Source organism: Lissotriton vulgaris, chromosome 2_1, assembly GCF_964263255.1.
Source record: "Lissotriton vulgaris chromosome 2_1, aLisVul1.2, whole genome shotgun sequence".
NCBI lineage: Eukaryota > Metazoa > Chordata > Amphibia > Caudata > Salamandridae > Lissotriton > Lissotriton vulgaris.
In genome coordinates this window covers 1240418478-1240438167 of record NC_141687.1, presented here as the reverse complement: position 1 = coordinate 1240438167, position 19690 = coordinate 1240418478, and the positions used below count along the sequence as shown (strand labels likewise).

At 41.8% G+C, this 19690-nt stretch overlaps 1 protein-coding gene across 2 annotated transcripts in view; it reads right to left on the bottom strand.

The window, feature by feature from the left end:
* The window catches only part of SCN3B (sodium voltage-gated channel beta subunit 3), a 166229-nt gene extending 147915 nt beyond the window's left edge, over window positions 1-18314 (bottom strand). The window contains exons 1-2 of one of the 2 annotated variants that reach the window (XM_086956957.1): window positions 18129-18314; window positions 12172-12809 (exon numbers count right to left, since the gene is read on the bottom strand). In XM_086956957.1, the coding sequence (XP_086813083.1) occupies window positions 12172-12223 (52 nt within the window). In that variant the 5' untranslated portion in view covers window positions 12224-12809; window positions 18129-18314. Of the gene's footprint in view, window positions 1-12171; window positions 12810-17704; window positions 17749-18128 lie in introns of those variants that run through there. The other variant, XM_086956956.1, reaches the window with a different exon arrangement.
* Between the last annotated feature and the right edge of the window lie 1376 nt (window positions 18315-19690).

Below are 19690 nucleotides of genomic sequence, written 5' to 3'. Positions count from 1 at the left end.
AAATACCTTCACATGAGGTTTCTTTGCGTGTACACCCACTGTTTGGTTCGTGGGTGAATGGTTTTTCCTGTACTTTCTTTAAGTGCTAATGGTTTTCCTGATTGGTATTGTGGTTTGGTCTGCGTAGAGTAAATGTCTTCACATGAAGTTTCTCTGCGTGTACACTCACTGTTTGGTTGGTGGGTGAATGGTCTTTCCTGCACTTTCCTTAAGTGTGATCCTAGTTAGGATTGTGTTGCTTATGACACTTTCTTGTGAGTTTTCTCTGCTTCTTACTTATTAAATGTTTGTGTTGAAGCAATTTTAAGTTTTATCTGGTTATGAGTCTTTTTGTGGTTTTTGGTTTTACCTGTGTTATGTTGGATTTATTATTATACTGTCTTAGTTTAATGCTCTCTGGGAACTCTTTTTTTGTGATTCAAGGTGTGTGATTTCATTGGCATACTGGATTGTCGTGCATTTTCATTTATGTTATATGTACTTGATTCATTTGCTCAGTGTATTTTCATGCATCTTTTATTATTCTTCATTATGTTTGGTTTCCTTAGGGAGGGGGTGTGTTATAATCTACTGCTGCATTTCCCTTCTCTATGGTTCTCTTCTCTACTGCTCAGCCAGAGTGAGTGTTGGTGTGCCTGATGATGTCTAGAATGTTGGATGTATGATGAGGTGGTGGAATGTTGGGTACTTGGTGAGCTGTGGAGTGTCAGTTGGTGTGTGCAGGCTGAGCAGGACAGAGGCTGCTCCCGGTGGGGCATCTCTTGGACTTACCATCTTCCAGTGACTTACTGATGTGATTAACTTATCAATAAATCTACAATATATATCTACTCATCATCTGGTCTCAAAGGACTATCTTATTTACAATACATCACTGGCAACTACCTGGGCAGTAGGGACAGAAGATTAGCCCTTCTTCTATTTCCAATGGACAAAGAAGTAGAAGAATGGCAACTAAATCAATGATTCCTAAATATTTCTGTGTTTTGGTGGCCTGTCTTTTGACTAGCTGGCAGCAGTTGCTACAGACCCCGTGACAGTGGCCGTGCGGGCAATGCTGATTTCTCAGCTGGCCAATGCTGCCTCTTCAGCAAAACAAACAGTGGAACTGCTGCACTTCCCTGAATAATTCAGGAAGAGCAAAACATATGTAAGTGGGAATTAAGAAAATTAAATATTGGGATAAATGAAAATGATCATTTTCCACTGGCTCCCTCCCTTCAGGGAATTCCTGGTAATAGGGCCCAAAATCAAAATGAAACACAGCCTAGTGGAGACATAACGACCATTAATAAAAGAAGGAAGATCTTGTGGGAGCAAGAGGCTGAACACAAGAGAGGGTAAGCTCAATAAGAACAGGACTTTATTTCAATATTGCTTTTTTACCCCCAGTCAGCACCTAATGATGTCTTAAAACCCACAATAGGCGGTATGATGAACTTAAAAAATGCTTCTTCACCAAATTGCCCTTTGGTAAGAGCAAGCCCCCTGCTGAAGATCCTACCTGCTTTAATAAAGAGGTGGGGAGGCAAAGAGACTTGTAGTTAACTCTCTTAAAGCGGGCTCCCCAGAGGCTACCCAGTCAGCAAGAGTGTCCTACAAATCAACCCTAAATCAAGCAAACATTACGTGGGACACATCCATCTGGACTGATATTTTGACCACCTCAAGTGCAGGGGACCAAAGCACTTTTTAACACATAATATTTCATGGGGCTAAGACATCCAGACCTAGACCTGAAGCCTACATTCCCACGCAAGACTGGATCAACTACTTCTAGTCTTTGTACAGTGACCCTGGGGCCTCCCCCCTTCTGTTTCTATAAGTAAGTTCTACACAGGAATTCTTTTTCTGGAAAAGCCAAAATCAACCTTATTAGACCTTACATCATGAGATGCCCTGGGCTTCTTCATTCCAAAAGAAACCTATTCTGCTATTTGCTCCCAGAAGTCTGGCAGGACACAGGTTTGGAAGGAATCCAGGTTGACCTATTCCTGTCTGAAACAGCTGTTTGGGCAACATATCACATTTGTGTAGCTAATGCTTTAACGGTGGGCGCTGCCATCCCTGCTACCTGGAAAGGCGCTGAGATTATCCCCATTTATAAGAAGGGGCTTAAGTCTGATCCTGCGATCTACTGGACTATTAGCCTTATTGACACAAGTCAGAAAATGTTCGTCAAGCAGGTTCTGGATCACCTGAAGGCCTGGATTGATGACAACAAGATCCTCTGTCAATTTCAGGCTGGGTTACGCTCCAGAACTGTCAATCAGGCTTTTAGGTTCCATCTCTTGAGATGGAAGGAGGTTAATATAAACAAGGGCAGTTTATATATGGTCTTTGTTAATTTGGAGGCAGCTTTTGACATGGTCCCCTGGGCTAAACTTTGGTCCACCCTTACGGCTCTAGGATTAATGGATCCCTTGTATGACATCATAACTAGGCTCCACTGAGATAACTTCGCAAACATTCCTTGGGGAGCAAACGGGGAAGCCACTAACCATTTTAAAGTTAGCAGGAGAGTTAGGCAGGGCTGTGTCCTTGTCTCCACCTTATTTCTTCTTTTCATCAACAGCTATGTCGATTTCCTTATGGTTTGTGACAATGATTCCTCGGTGGTTGGTGTACCAAAATTCCAGCGCTACTGTTTGCTGGTGACACACTACTGATTTTGAAAACCCCAATGGGTATTAAGACGCTCCTCCTGAGGATTTATTCATTCTGCGTTTCCACTGGTCTGGCTATAAACGTATCTAAAATTAAGTCTACGGCAATAAACCCTCACAGCGGCTTTAGAGGGCCATTACCTCTAGAGAGGCTAAAATTGGAGAGAGAGTTCTCAAATTTGACTATCTCAGAATCTGGCTTTCTACCACCAACTACAGGGACAGCCAAGTCTTTAAGAACTCTCCTAGGCTAAACCATAGGACTGCTGCTATTCTAAGATTTGCCACCAAGGACACTTTTCACCCTGTCTCTCCACTTCTCGAAGTTTGGAGCGCACAAGCAGTAGCAGCTGCCACCTATGGCACAGAACTTTGGAGGCATAGTAGTAAAATTGGTACGCTGGATACAACTGAAAACAATTTTTGCGAACAGCCTTTACACTATCCCAGAGCACTCCCTTGATCTTAAGGCAAGACCATGGTATACGCCGTATAACTTCTCTGGTGTGACTGAAATCCCTTTGCTTTTGGTCTGTTCCCGAGCTGTGTCACTCCAGGGTGGATTTGAGTGAAATCCTAGGTAGACAAAAAAGTAGGACTTTGGCTCCATGACTTAGCTTTATTAAGCAGACCTTCTACTTACTGGTGCTGCAAGAGCTCTGAGTAGACTCTTCCACTATCACATCCTCCTCAATAAAAAAATTAAAGTCTCTTTATTGGGAACATAGGAGATGAAGCTGATCAATCAGCCAAATCAGGGGTACCTTAGGGACCACTTTATAGGGTTTAAGCCCCTTCCGGCTCTTGAGGCCTATATGGACCCGATTGACCCTCCCCCACCAAAGCACTTTAAATAAGGTTTAGATTGGGCACTCTCCCCCTCGCTTCATTTACCTCTAAATGGAAATGAGGTCCGGTGGGAGTAGCCTCTGTCCAGCATGCAATGGGTGTGAGGAAACTGACAACCATCTGTTGTTCTTCTGCCCCTTTTACTTGAAGCAGTGCAAATGCTGTATTGTTCCCCTTCTATGTTCGCTAGGAGTCCGTCAGTTTAGGGTTGTCCTGAGAATCTGTAGAGCTGACTCCTCGCCCATTATCATGTTTTCAATCGCCAAGTTTTTAGTGAGTGTTTGATCGATCCAGACGCAAAGTCACCTCACACTAATCTCCAGGGGTGAGAAAACATTTTTGTTGCACAACTACACCGAATTGAGGCATTCCTCTTGTATGTAGAGTGTTTTAATTCTAGTATATATGCTCATTTTATCTGGGATTTGTATTGTATTGTAATTGCATTTATATAGCGCTTACTACCCCTGACGAGGCGTCGAAGCGCTTTTTCGGCGGGTAGCACGCTACTCCCGGGACCCACAGAGGATTAGTTTTGAATTAGTATAGTGAAACATGCAAGTACATTTTAAGTGGTGGATAGGTTAGTCAGTTATTTGGATTTGGAATGATAGCAGAAGGATAGAGTAGGACAAAGGTTAGTATTTAAAAAAAAAGTGTAATCTTCTCTTTTATGTTTTTTTTCTTATTTTTCTTATGGTTTACAAATGTATGGTATTTGTCCTGCTGTCACTTAAGTGAGCCATATAATTTTCGTAGCTCCTTTTTAGGAAAAAAAACGTTATGCTTTGTTATTAATTGTGCTCTTAGTGGACGCATGTACTGTACTTTTCTTTCTGATCCTTGACTTTTATCGTCTATGACCAAAATAAAGCTTAAACTGAGAACTGGTTAGTAATTAGGCATTCTTTCACTTGAAAAACCACAACTTTACATAGTTGGACAACATTGACCAGAGCACACTTACTCTTTCAGTTCTCTTTTTTTTCTTCCTCCTCCTTTCCCCTTTTTCCCTTCTCCTGTGTGACCCTCACACAAATAATAGACTACCATGACTCATTATTATTTTTTTTTATTCTTAAACCTCTTCCTGGCATATTTGTTTTGAATACGTGTATATTCTTCCTATACCAGTGATTTTGTGAATTATATGAAGTTTATTTCTAATGATATTTTGACACAGGACTTCATAGGGTATGATGGGACTTGTTTTGTTCATTATACTTGTGTTAAAACATCAAGTTAGTCAATGTAAATTGACCATGTAAAGTGTTTCCTATTGTTGGCTTGCACGAGAATAACATGGATGGATTTAGCAGCATAGAAAATATCATTGCAGCTAAAGACTGGGCGGCACACTTCTCCAGCTTATAGACGCAGAAGGGAGATCAGCAAGATAATATGGGCAGACAGTTGGGGCTTGGAGAAATCCACCAGCCGCTTAGTGCGGAAGGTGTGGTGAGTCCCAAGATTGTCCCCCCAAGGACCATCAACTATGAAAAAAAAAGAGGTGTCCCGGACATTTCAGTGGAGAATTAAATATGGCAAATTAGTCCCCAACAAGGCTCCAGGATTAGACAAAATCCCGGATAATCAATTTCTGAGTGAAACAAAACTCTGGAGTGCTTATTTCGAAGCGATCCGGAAGGGGACACCTACCCCACATACTTGGGCAGGGCCGAAATAATCCCCATCTTTTAAAAGGTGAATTATCATCCAGTAAGTCTTATAGACAGTACACAAAAGCTTGGTAGGGAAGTGATCCTACGTAGACTACAGGATTGGCTAGCTGACAATGAGATTCTGACACCGCTCCAGGTGGGCTTTAGAGAGGGGAAACGTCCTTTAGGATGAAGCCGGAATCCCACTGTGCTTTCACAGCGCCGGCAATATAACAAACGCATCTTTAGCACGCATTCCTACAGCACATAAGTTGTTTCAATGACTTGCTTTACGGGGGTAAAATTAAAGGAGGACCCCGCACAGACTTATAGGGGACTGGGGGGAAGAAAGTTTTTAAAAAATTAAGGCGTCCCCACTAGAAATGGACAGATACAAGGTGTCCAATTGCAATGAGTAATCACTCAAGTGGAACTATTTATCTGGAAAACAGCATGCCATCAATTGGGCGGGAAAGGCAAAGGTACAAGGCTATATCATAAGTTTCTCGTGAGAGGTTAAGAGTTAAACTAGACACCCTCAACAAATTGTACTCCAATTATTGCTATAGTATGACACAAAAATCAAAAGTGAAATTTTAAGAAACCAAAAGTGAAATTTTAAAAAACATACATAAGATCAGGAAAAAGAGATGTTTTCCACACTATACGTTTGGTAAAAACTCTGTTACACTTTATTCTATTACAGCAATTTCTCATTATTACAATAATTTAAAAACACATATTATACATTTTATTATAAAAAAAAAATTCAAAACAAAGAATCAAGACAGTCGACGTGGCGTTTCGGTATTTTTGATTGTAGACCTTCTTCAGGACTGATTCTAAATGAATTTAAAAACACAGAGTTACCATTCTTTTTTGGTACAGATTCAACATGTATCATTCTTCTATCTGGAACGTATCATCATCTCTTATATCACATTTCATACTATACTTTTTTCTTATAGTCCCTTTGTTTTGTATCCTTTGGTCTTTCCTACTACAACAAGGTACTATACATTATATGTCTAATTTTTCTAGCATCTTTTATACATGATATTATTTAAACCTATTCATCACTCTGCCTCCACATTACTACACTTGTTACAAAACTAATAAGGTTTACCTTTCCCTTGGACTTCTTGTCCACTGCTGTTATCCACTTCTCTTGCACATAATGCGAGCATATGTATAAGGTTCTTATTTTACTATGTACCTTATTCATGGTAGATGTTATGTCTCCATTTAGTAATGATGTTCTCTTCCCATGTGCAAACTATGGGCTTCGGAATAATAAACCGGTCAAGACTTATTCAAGTTGCGATGTCACTGTATGGAATAAACATTTATTGATATAGTTGCTTGTTTGCAATTATATGGACTCTTTAACTTACTCCCTTAAGTATTTCTGATCGAGAAGATGTACCTTATTAGTTGAAGGAATATTCTCAATATTTCATTGGGTTGTCGGGTCTATTGTTCATTCTTCTACCCATCAAGTTTCTTTCTGTTGTATAAGGCAAAATAAATGAAACTCATTTGTGTAGCTATCAATTTGCTTATTATTTAGTTTCTTTCATAAAAAGAAAGAGAAAAATACGCATAATTGGTATTTTTTTCTTATTGTTAGTCATCTAAATAGTAATTTAACTAACTAGTGAAATGTCAAACCAGGTCGCGCCCTATTACAAAGAGAGGTGCCCCAGTGGTAATGCGGGCCAAGTGCCATTTCCCGCCAATAGCGAGGTAAAGAGAGGGTGGGGCGGTAATACTCAAACCCTTAGGAACTCGGTTTTAGTTTAAAAAGATAAGGGGAAGTTAAATTGCTATTTAGATGACTAACAATAAGTAAAAAATACCAATTATGCGTATTTTTCTCTTTCTTTTTCTACCGCTATAACACAGAACGGACCGAATTTAAAACGGACCATATTTTATTGTAACCATACTCGACACCTAAATCAAATAGGTAAAGAGACGGCAACCAGAAATCACAGAACGGTGGCTCCTCCTGGTGGTTAAATATACTGCAAATTCATGCGACATAACCAGGTATATAAATAGATTAAATATGAAAGAAACTAAATAATAAGCGAATTGATAGCTACACAAATGAGTTTCATTTATTTTGCCTTATACAACAGAAAGAAACTTGATGGGTAGAAGAATGAACAATAGACCCGACAACCCAATGAAATATTGAGAATCTTCCTTCAACTAATAAGGTACATCTTCTCAAACAGAAATACTTAAGGGAGTAAGTTAAAGAGTCCATATAATTGCAAACAAGCAACTATATCAATAAATGTTTATTCCATACAGTGACATCGCAACTTGAATAAGTCTTGACCGGTTTATTATTCCGAAGCCAATAGTTTGCACATGGGAAGAGAACATCATTACTAAATGGAGACATAACATCTACCATGAATAAGGTACATAGTAAAATAACAACCTTATACATATGCTCGCATTATGTGCAAGAGAAGTGGATAACAGCAGTGGACAAGAAGTCCAAGGGAAAGGTAAACCTTATTAGTTTTGTAACAAGTGTACTAATGTGGAGGCAGAGTGATGAATAGGTTTAAATAATATCATGTATAAAAGATGCTAGAAAAATTAGACATATAATGTATAGTACCTTGTTGTAGTAGGAAAGACCAAAGGATACAAAACAAAGGGACTATAAGAAAAAAGTATAGTATGAAATGTGATATAAGAGATGATGATACGTTCCAGATAGAAGAATGATACATGTTGAATCTGTACCAAAAAAGAATGGTAACTCTGTGTTTTTAAATTCATTTAGAATCAGTCCTGAAGAAGGTCTACTATCAAAAATACCGAAACGCCGCGTCGACTGTCTTGATTCTTTGTTTTTAAAAATTTTTTTTATAATAAAATGTATAATATGTGTTTTTAAATTATTGTAATAATTAGAAATTGCTGTAATAGAATAAAGTGTAACAGAGTTTTTACCAAACGTATAGTGTGGAAAACATCTCTCTTTCCTGATCTTATGTATGTTTTTTAAAATTTCACTTTTGATTTTTGTGTCATACTATAGCAATAATTGGAGTACAATTTGTTGAGGGTGTCTAGTTTAACTCTTAACCTCTCACGAGAAACTTATGATATAGCCTTGTACCTTTGCCTTTCCCGCCCAATTGATGGCATGCTGTTTTCCAGATAAATAGTTCCACTTGAGTGATTACTCATTGCAATTGGACACCTTGTATCTGTCCATTTCTAGTGGGGACGCCTTCATTTTTTAAAAACTTGCTTTACGGGGGCGCATTGGTGGAATGGTGTTGAATTTAAAGTCCAGCCCCTTCCCTACTGCGCAGACTGTAGTTGGAATAGTAAATTAAACTATTCCAAAAACCAGCACCTCCCCAAGGCAAGCCGTCATAACGACCTGCGTGCTGATCGAATGCGTGCTAAAGATGCGTTTGTTCGAATGACGGTGTTCTGAAGGCAAGCGTGCTAAACACATGCGGAATACTGTCACACATTCATACTACATGCCAGATCCCTGTCATTAAAATACAGAGTGATGTCAGTACACATACCCTTCTCAGATATTCCCGGGAGCTCACATCATATCCCAGGAAGCTATAGGCAGATGCCTCTCAAGCTGTTCAATGTGATGGTAATGTGCATCGAGCATTATTAAACAGTCTACATTCTTACTACTAGTAACACGTGTTCTACTCAAATATTTTATGCTATTGGTTGCATAAATAACCTGTGCCTGCTTAAGTTATCAGAGCTCCTTATTGCGGCAAGGGGATGCTCATTGCACTAGTGTTTGTACAGCATGGTTGATGCTTATATACTATGGTTGATGCTTATATACCATGGTTGATGATTATATACCATGGTTGATGATTATATACCATGGTTGATGCTTACATACCAATGGTTTATGCTTATATACCATGGTTGATAATTATATACCATGGTTGACGCTTACATACCATGGTTGATGCTTATATACCATGGTGGATGCTTATATACCATGGTTGATGCTTATATAGCATGGTTGAGGCTTACATACCATGGTTGATGCTTATATACCATGGTGGATGCTTATATACCATGGTTGATGCTTATATAGCATGGTTGAGGCTTACATACCATGGTTGATGCTTATTTACCAGGGGGCTACGTTTAAGGTGCAAGGGCTTTGATTGTACGAAAAGCCAATTGTTTGTAAGACTGACCCGCATTTTCATGCAAGTCTATGATGGTCCTGTGCTAGAAGTTATGGAGTGTATAATATATGATAGTTATTTGCCAGGGCGTCAGCATATATTTTAGATCTAGAACTGTATGCTTCTGCTCATGCTTATGTATCTTGACATGTGCTAATTAATGTGTGGCACTTTGAGGTCGGCCCTCTCTCGCTCATCCATCGTGACTAAATGTAGTACTCGTTTAATCAGGGCTTTTTTTCTGTTCCTCAAACTAACATTAATTGGTGCTATATGTCATTATGCTATGATGTAATTACACTAAAAGTGCCCTAGACCTACTGGGTACAAATGAACTTTCTTTGTACGTGGAATGGCACTGACCCTGGAAAACGCTTGTTTCATGTTTCCCCAGATGTCCAAATTAACTTTGACATTACATAATGCAAAATGAGGACATCGGCATAAGGTAAGTCTATTAATTGCTTTGAAATGGTTTCGGTTAGTGATTTACATGTGTCTGTGCTCATATATCCCTGCACTGTTGACTCCAAATATGGGCCTGAAGAATGCTCGGCGACATTAACGGAGGAGTTGAAACCATAACAGACCTGTATTTGTGTAATTGGTCAATTCTTCTGACTATAACATAAATATGTGAATTTGAGGAACCGATACCACATTACACAGACATGGTTCATACCCACTATGCACTCTTTTTGGGTAATCTTTCATATAGATCTCTGACCAGTATAATTGGGTATTTGCTATCATGAAATGTACGTTTGCATTTTCACGCCCTTTAAATTAGTGAGCTAATGTGTCCATCATAACGGCTTTATATAGAATATTTGTACTTAATATTATCATAACATCAGTGCCTTGGTACCATATATCATATTTGCAAAAGACTGCTCGGATCCTTTCGTATTTGTATCACTATGTACAACAAACACATTTGTATTGCTGTAGCAAATTCTTCAACTTATGGTAAAATGGTTTACCCTAAGTCTCAGCCTTTTGTGCTAAACATCTACCTTAACTTCATATTGTACTTATTTCAACTCACTTGCAAGAGTCGGTCACGCCAGTTATAAAGGTTCTAGTTGTATGATTTATTTCAACTGATGAGGTATGGTAGCCGAATACAATGGCCTATGTATTATCTGGCAAACATGTTGTGTCCTAAATATAATTTACAAAAATATCGCCCCATCAGAGTTAAAAATGAAAAATCTAAATTCAATGGTGCAATATTTTTGTAAAACAATTTAAGACATAGAATTTAAGCCAGGTGATGTCTTCAGCCATTGATGAGATATAGAGAATTTACAATTTCTTGGAGATCCTGCAAATTCACCCAATTATGTTAAAGATCTATGAAAAGTACAGGGATACAAGCCCATTTAGGTAAAGAAAGTGTTCTGGTAGCTGCAAGAAAACTTAAGCATGACTCTGCCAAACCTGACCTTTGAAAGAAAAGAAATAAAAAAGGAGCACCAAAACAACACTTATATCATGCCACACAAAGTCTTAGTATGGTAAAGTATGGGAGAGTTTGGGCTATGCAACGACCTGTGAAGTGTGATTTGTAATGTACAATGTGCTGACCAGTGTGAAATCTGCTGGTACATGTCGCAATATATATACTGGTATGTGATGCAGTATGAGGTACTGTGTGTCGTGCATAGAACTAGGCTTTGTGCTGTACTATCTGCAGAGATGCACTTTGTGATGTGCAATGTGCCATACAATGTGCACTGTACCAACTGATGCAAAAATATTATGCGATCCACATGAGATGTTTAAAGTGATACACCATGCTGTATGTATGCTGTGTCACGTGCTAGAAAGTGCCATAGGCAGTGTGCTACACGCAGGGAGATGTACCTGAGCGAAGCATTATGTAACGGTACATGGTGCTATTCGAAGCACTGACACTTTCAAACTAATTGCTTCTAGCGCAGGTGGGACGTTTGCAGCTGCTTCCGTTTGTCGGAAACACACAGAATAAAATAGGAAATATACTCCAAATCAATGTAAAATCTACAGGGAACTGGGTGGAGATTCATTCTACATTTGGAAATGTTTACATCCTGAAGCTCTTGTGTGGCCCATTTATTTTGAAATGGCAGGGAACAGCCCAGCCCTTGCCTGGGGGCAGTCCTGCAGGACGCTTGGCCTTTATCATTGCATTGTTCGTGGCAGTTCTGCCATTTTAATGCATCAGTGACTCCCAGCTGCAAATTACTTGGGCACTGTCAGTCAGTGCGTGTCAAAGGAACCACTCCTGCATCCCAGGCAAATCCTAAAATACCTTTAAATGCCTTTAAAAAACGCCACAAGTCTAAAAATACAATCCCATCTCATATATCAATCATAGTATTCTTTTTACTGGTATATTTTATACCATCCTTAGGAATAAGAAAGAGAATAAGTATAATAAGAATGTGTTTTAAATGGCGCACGGTTGCTGTTTCCTGGTAGTGTAATAATAGTATAATATCCTGGTAGACATGTTAATGGCACTCACTCAATCGATCTCTGAAGCACAGCATGCATAATGACAATTTCAAAAAGTATCAAGAATAATAACAAAAATAATAATTTCAGTAAGGCAACAATAAAGATTACAGCAACAAACTAAGTATAAATAAAACCCAATCATAGTAATTGAAATACAAACAAGAATACTGAGAAAAGTATTTTTCAACATAAAGGCCAGTTGCCCTCCATCTCCACCCACAACCACAGACTGCAAAGCCTCCTTACGATAGGGGCCTTAGATTCCGCCCTTACCTGTGAGGAGGAGGAGGGCGGCAGCCCAGCAGAGCTGTCTCGGGGCGTCCATGATGGTGCTCGTCGCTCCGCTGGTGCCTCTGCTGCTTCCGTTGCCGGAGGTCCGCAGGGATCGCCTGCTCTGCTCCCCTGTTATTTCACAGAAGAGGGGGGTCCACAATCAGCGGGAGGCAGGGGACGCACCCTGAGGGAACGGTTGTGCGGTGGTTCAGCACCCTGGAGAGCACGGTTGCGCGGTGGCTCAGCACCCTGGAGAGATCCCCGTGCGCCCCGTCGTTGAATGCCGGATGGAAACCTGAAATTCGAAGGGTCCGGATAAATGATGAGGGTGCTGCGGTGCCGACGATTCTCAAGGCAGCTGCGGTGCAGTTGTTTTTAGAATTCCTCTCTTGGCAAAGCGCGGCCAGGAACTGCCCGGAACGGCGGTCGATTCGGATAAACCTTCAGAAGATCTCAGCTGAGAAAGCACAGAGCGGCCCAAGGCTCGGATGGTAAGAGGAGCCGCGGTTCTTATGGCTCGGTTCTGATTTTAGTGCAGCCAAGTTATTGTTTCATCAGAATTGAGACTTTGGACGGTCATGTGTGTAAGATTCAAATAGGGAACCCGTGCGCATTTTCCTCTGGCGAGGCTCCCCCTGCTGGGGAAAATAAAACACAAGGTTCATCAAAGGGAGCTTCAGATTGGCTGTGTCGAATTGAAATAGGGAAGGGGCGGCACTAGCATAGCAGAGAAAGCAAAGAATGGACAACCAGAGGAGCAAGGTTAGGATTGTAAAACAAGCAAAGCAGGGGAGGGAGGCACAGGAAGGAAAGCACGAAGGAACAGGCGGGAACCAATGCAGGAATAAAAAGGAAAAGAAAGCTGCACAGCGAGGAGGACAAAACGAAAGAGAAGAGTGGGAAGGTAGAACGAGATGGCATGGAAGCTAATAGGACACATTAAGGCAATCAAAATAAAGTCAGCAAGGAAGAAAACGCAAGGAGGGGACAACAATGAATACAAGGAAGGGAAAGCAAGAGAGGCAACAAGGAAATTAACCAAGAGACAGGAGGAGAAGCAAGGCGGCAACAGCAAGGCAAAGAAAACAAGGAAAGCACGGACTGAAAAGTGAGGAAGAAACCTTAAGAAAGATGCAGTAAGGAAAACAAAGAGGTAGCAAAGAAAAAAAACGTGGAAAGGAAGGATAAGACAGCAAGAAAGAGAGAGCAATGGAAATTAAAGAGTCGGCAGGAAGCAGGGATGTAAGCAAGGGAAGCAAGGAAGGGGTAGCTGGGAAAACAAGAAGCAGACAGGAAGGAAATATATGGAAGGACTGCAAGAATGGGACAGAACAGAAAGCAAGAAAGAGACAGCAGGTAAAGTAAAGAAGTGGCAGAAATGATAGAATGATGGGGCAGGAAAGGGAAGGAGGGAAAAGCAAGGAATTCAATGAAGAAACATTGAGAAAGAGGCTGCATGGAAAGCAACAACACAGCAAGCAAGAAATAACAAATAACCAAGTTAGTGACAAGAAGAAAAGAACAATAAGTCTGTCCTTTGCAAGCTGGTCCAATGGTTACCTTTGTCTTTATTTATTTTTTATTGCAAGGATATGCCAGACAAATAAAAAGAAGAAAGTATCTGCATATAAAAAAGGCCATTATATGCTTTCAATAAAAAGTACATATGTGACTGTTTTTTAGTGGCGTAAAACATTTGTGCCACTCATTTTCTTTTTTACGAAGAAGACATGAATAAATCACCATCTAACTAATAGCCCAAATCACAGAGAACTGCAATGTTACAATGTCACATAAAAACTTTATAACAACAACTTAAATAAAGAAAGAGACAGGATATACATAATAAATTAAAAGGACAAAAAATAGGTGGTAATTAAATGCAATATAAAAAATAATACAACAAAAGAGCATAATTTGAAACACCTTTGTCACTGAAGTGAAAGGTAATATTTTTAGGTGGATTTGAACAACATACACAGGATCTTGCAGACACTCAAATTGAAGGAAGTCAGTGAGAAACGTGGGCTGGCCCGATGTCACAATGGGTATGCTAGGGTGGGAGGGAACAAAATATGAATGACAATTCAACCAACCAATGGATGAAGCTGGCGAACTAAAAGCCTAGTAGTTTGAACAATACTTGTGATTTGCTTATGAAAAACAATAGGCTGGCGAACTCAGCCAAAGCTGTCTCAAAGGCCAAACCTATCAAAAGTATGGGAACAAAGTGAAAGCAATGAAAGCAAAAAAAGAGACGGGACAAAAAAGAGACAACAATAACAATGTACCAGAAATAGAAAGAAGGAAAAGTATGGAAAGCAAAGTAGGAGCAGAAAGGGAAGCAAGTGAAATAGAACAATGAAGGAACACTAAGGAAGAGGTGGTAAAGAAAACAAGGGTTCAAAATGTAAGAGACAGCTAGGAAACAAATGGGTGACGGCAAGCAAAGCAAAGTCGGGCCTCAAGAAAGAGAAGAGACAGCTAAGAAGAGGGAAAAGAAGAGACAGCAAGGAAGACACAGCAGAAAACAAAAAAGAACAACAAAAAAGGCATGGCAAGAAGAACTGCAAGAAACGCAAGAATACACGGACAGAAAGGGACAGCAAGTTGAGTGAGAAAAGGGCAGGAAAGGACATTTAGGGAGACATGGAAAAGAGAACAATGACCAGGCGCGCAATGCCCATCAGGCTAAAAGGGCTTCAGCCCCCGTTGTGACTCTCAGCCCAGGCAGCTGAAACTTGAGCTGCTGTGGGTTTGGCTGGGCAGTGTCTGGAGTCTTACCTCCAGCATGCTCGTGTTTTTTGAAGGTCTTTAAAGACCATTTACATATTTCCATACCTTTGTAAACTAGTTACTGAGGCTTACTTTTTTTCTGGTCCAGTAACCCCTGGGCCCCCACTGTGCCTATTACTTACAGTTGCATTTTACATTTACTGCCATAGTGTGAGAATGCATTGAAAGGAATATAAAGTAGGGTTGCCAAAAGAAAAATGCCAGCCATGTGTTGTTTAAAGAGCCTGCAAAGACCTGGTCTTGACACTAAATAGAGTTATAAATAAAAAATTATGTATTTATTTGTAATGTGAATTTTCTGTATTTGTTCCCTTTAATTTTCAGTCATGGATTATTCAGGCAACCCTAGAACACAATTAAAAGTGCTTTCAATTTATATTTGCTGTTCAAAGTATGCACAGATAAGTGCTGAAAATACAGCTTTATGTGACTGTTTATTTTGTACCGTCTGGGACATCAAAATAATGAGGTGGCAACCCTAATCATAAGACTGGAAGTTTGTTGCAGGATCAGCACATTATTTATTTCCTCCACCCTTGATCCCTGATTAATGCCATAATAGCAATAGTTTAACTTATATCTGAAACCCTACACCAGAGTCAATAACAAGCTATGTTACTTCAAGTGTTTGGGAATGCACTCTGCATTCAGACAACTCACTCCTCATTCTCGCCCTTCACTGTCACACTCACCCTGCACTCCCAGCGATCACAATGCACTACCACTGATCACTAGGCACTCACACCAATCGCCCGCTCACCCTGCACTCACAGTGATCACTCTGCACTCACAATGCACTTGTGCTGTTCACCCTGTACTTCACCCTGCAGTCACACGTGCAAACTACTCACCCTGCACTCATGTGACACTTCACTCACCTGTCCCCCTCACTGCTCAATCTGCAATCACACTCAAACAAGCCCATCACTAACCATGCATTCATTCATCCCACTCTGCACTTATATCCGCACCCAAATTCATATGGGCACCTCACTCATCCTGCAGTCACTCCTCTTACCCTACTCACGCACTGTTGCATCTCTCACTGTGCACTCACGTGGGCACTCCGGCCAACCACACAGCGCATAGGATTAATGTACCTGCTACAAAGAACGTGTACCATGCAGATCACAGAACTGAGTGCAAGTAAACTATAACCAGCACTATAAAAAATGTGATGTTTGTCAGAAAGGTGCTACAGAGAGATGAGGTGCAATGATGGTGAGTGGTAGTGAGGAAATTCATGGAGAAGGAAGAAATGGGGTAGAGGCGCCAAAAAAGACTGTTGCACCAGGCTTGACCAGTGCTAGACCTGGCTGGGAGGGTTAACCCCCCCCCCCCCACAAGCTCGAGTCTAGTTGCGCCCCTGGCATTGACAGACAGCCGTTGCTCTCTTTGTCCTTGGAAAAGGAAGTGACGGGTAAGAGCAGACTGAAAAGAGAGAACGAGTTGGAGATAACAAGAGACCTGGATCATAAAAGAAACAGTAAGGAATTGAAGTCTCATGATTAAATAATGGCGTGTTTTATATGCCGCTTGACACTATACGACTTTTGGTTCTAAGCACTGCAAAGACAGAAGTAACTGGAAAGCCTTTTCATGGTACACATTAACAAACTTCAGATGGAAGGACAGCCGAGTTAGGAATATCAAGACTCGAACTCGTGCCTTCAGGTCCCATCAGATGTCACTGGAGCCTGTTTACCACTTAACCAGTTTGTCGGCATTCATTCATTTGATTGCAGAAAGCAGAAGAGCACGTCACTCCGCCTAGAGTTAGCTTGGGGCAGCTGTGAGGGACCCAGAGACGGAAAATTACAACACTCTTCTTTGGTAAATACTTTGGGTTCTGTCACGGCAGGGGGGCGGTGGCTACGTCACTCCTCCTTCGTCCAGTAAGGAGCCATCGCCTTAGGAATAAAGTGAACATAGCTCTCCATGGTCTGTTCTGGGCTGTCTGCCTGCCTCAAGAGGACGGGGAACACACTGCGCCCTCCCAGGGCTTTAAATGAGCCGGAACTGTCCGGTATGGAGTACTGGCATTTTTTTATTTTGAGAGGGATTTTACAACCTGCACTTCACAAAAGAAATGCTATACTTTTAATTGGAGTGTACCTACACTTCTCAGCTACAAGCAGGTACTCTGGTACAACGTACTGGCACTTCTAATTTTCCATTTCAAGCACTTGTTCTGACCCTGTAGTATTCCCCAGCCACACATGCAAAAAGACCACTTAATTCCTCCTGGTTCCCATTTGGGGCTATGCCACGGCAGAGGCAAGGCGAGCACATAACTCCTTTTGGGGACCAGACTGAGGAAAGGGAGTATACAGCACGCTTCTCTTGATCCTGAAAAGACTGAAGGATCCGTAGCCCATAAAATAATTCGATTACATCACACAACCCTCTCGGTGGTTATAGAACTACCCCTCTCCCCCGCCAGCGTTATTTCCCCCCTCATCTGAAATACGACAGGTAGGCTTTGTCTAACGATGAATCGCCCTCCAGGTATCACTGCCACTCCGATCCCCTCCCCCCCCCCCCCCCCCACACCCCTCCACGAGGCTCGGCCCTCATGGTAATAATATATAGCCCAACACGCTCCCCTTCCCTCACACACCTTCCTCCCCCAAAAAGCCACGAGATGGAAGCAGTCCGCCAACCCCCTCCCCGCATTCTCTGGGGCGAGGCACCGCCCACAATGCCTACCCGTTCCCCAGGTGTGGCAGCCCCTTACCCAACCGCCCTGGGAGAATCGACTATTCACATCCCCGTTTGTTCTCAGCCGGCTCGAGCAGGCTAGCCCTATGGTACTGGGCATGCGCAGAACGGTCCCTCGTCACTGCTGGCAGGACCAAAGAACCAGGCGGTGCATCTCATGAGCTCACAGCTCGATGCACAGTCGGCAGGTGATGCTCCTCTAAGACACTCTCCCTTTCAGCAAGGAGCAAGGCGATGCATTGGGGTGTAGGGAGGTGCGTATTGTCTCCCCCTCGAGTCCTAGGCGAGCAAGGCATTGCACCATATATGGATACAGAGCGATAATTCACCCGGCACCCACTTTAGCCTGGAGGGGCACAGCATCATTATGTATGCCTCATCCTTTGCGCAGGCGCATTCTACAGAAAGCATATCGTTGCTCTACAGACATCTCAACTCACCATCCGGCACTCGGACTCCCTTCCTTGCAGTCAATGTCCTTGGTCTGCACTGGGGCGCGCTGTACAAGGGCTTGCAACTCACCTGCGGACAGCATTCAGCCCCTCCTATGCATTGGCAAGGGAGCGGGCTTTTGCCTTACTGACAACATGCACGACTACCAAGAGAGAGGGCAACGCAGGGTTAGCCTGCCCTGCCCCATCAGACGGAGCTCACCCCTTTCCCAGACCGAGGCTCCAGGAGGCGTGGCCTTTCACAAAGGCAGATGCCACGCTCTCCCCAGACACCTTCAAAAGAGACAATATCCTCAGGCATGACCGGGTCCACTGGAATTATAGAACAGGGGAGGAGGACTTAATTACGTGCTAAGAAAAGGCAAATTATGCGGCGTAATGGGGCACACATTTGAAGCAATATTGGTGTACTGTCAAAGGTTCACCTCACTAGTATCAGGTTGACACAAAAATACAGTAATTAGTAACTGATAAGCGGCCTGCTGCTGCGGCTGCTACAGAGCCTCAGGTGTGGCGGCAATTCTAGCAATGTTTGGTCTATTCCAGATAAAAGCATTTTTTTGTTAAAATATGTAAATTATGCAGGTGATGGGTTATGTGGCGAGCGCAGTAACTCTAAAAGATTGCGGAAAAAGTTGCAGCCACAAAATCGCATTATTTCAGTGACTCTGGGTATGGCCCTTCTTCCCCAGATCCTGGGGGCTGCAGAGGGCAAAGCCTTCCACACACTATGAACCAGTCCCCCCAGACCTCACCCAAGGCACAGGCTGAGTCAGTGCTGGAAACAAAAGAAAACAAAATACTCCTGGATCCCATAAATTAGGGTAACCAAAAGAAAACAAGCATTTACAATGCAACGGTCTCGGCATTATTAAAGGTAGAGCTATTGGCATTGCTCATGACATTTTTTTTCCATTAAAAAAATATATATAAATAAATGGTATTGTCATTTACAATGGCAATAGGTGAACATTAGAGAGTAGTAGAGAGTGTTATGACAGAAGCTGCTGGTTTGCCACCAGCCATGATCACTATGCTCCATGTGCCTAAGAACATGCACCTGGCTCATGTATTCAAGAGTATCATACTTGTGCAGGGGATAAAATATCATAGCATAATATAGACCCCACCCAATACTATCATCCCCACTGGAAAAGGGACGTGGAGCTCTGAATTAAGCCTGAAAGCAGTCAAAACAATATTTCACATGATCTGTGCTTGGGGAAGAGGCAGGAAGCACATCACAGCCACTCAGCTGTTTTTAACTGCCACATAACACATTACATAAGCTGCCACAACATGACATAAGCTGCCACGACGTTACATAAGCTGCCTGAATACTGCGGCTGTCTTTGCAGTAGGGTTTCCAAAACCTATTGTAATTTATTGTACCAGATCTGGTAGCACATATAGCAGTACAAACTATTGCTGTTTCTTTTCAGAAGCAACTGGCACTATAGTTAGAGCTTGTGCAACAACAAGGAGTTTGGGGGGGGATCAACAGAAATAAGGCTGGTTTCTTCTGGGGCAATGGGAATCACAATGCACCT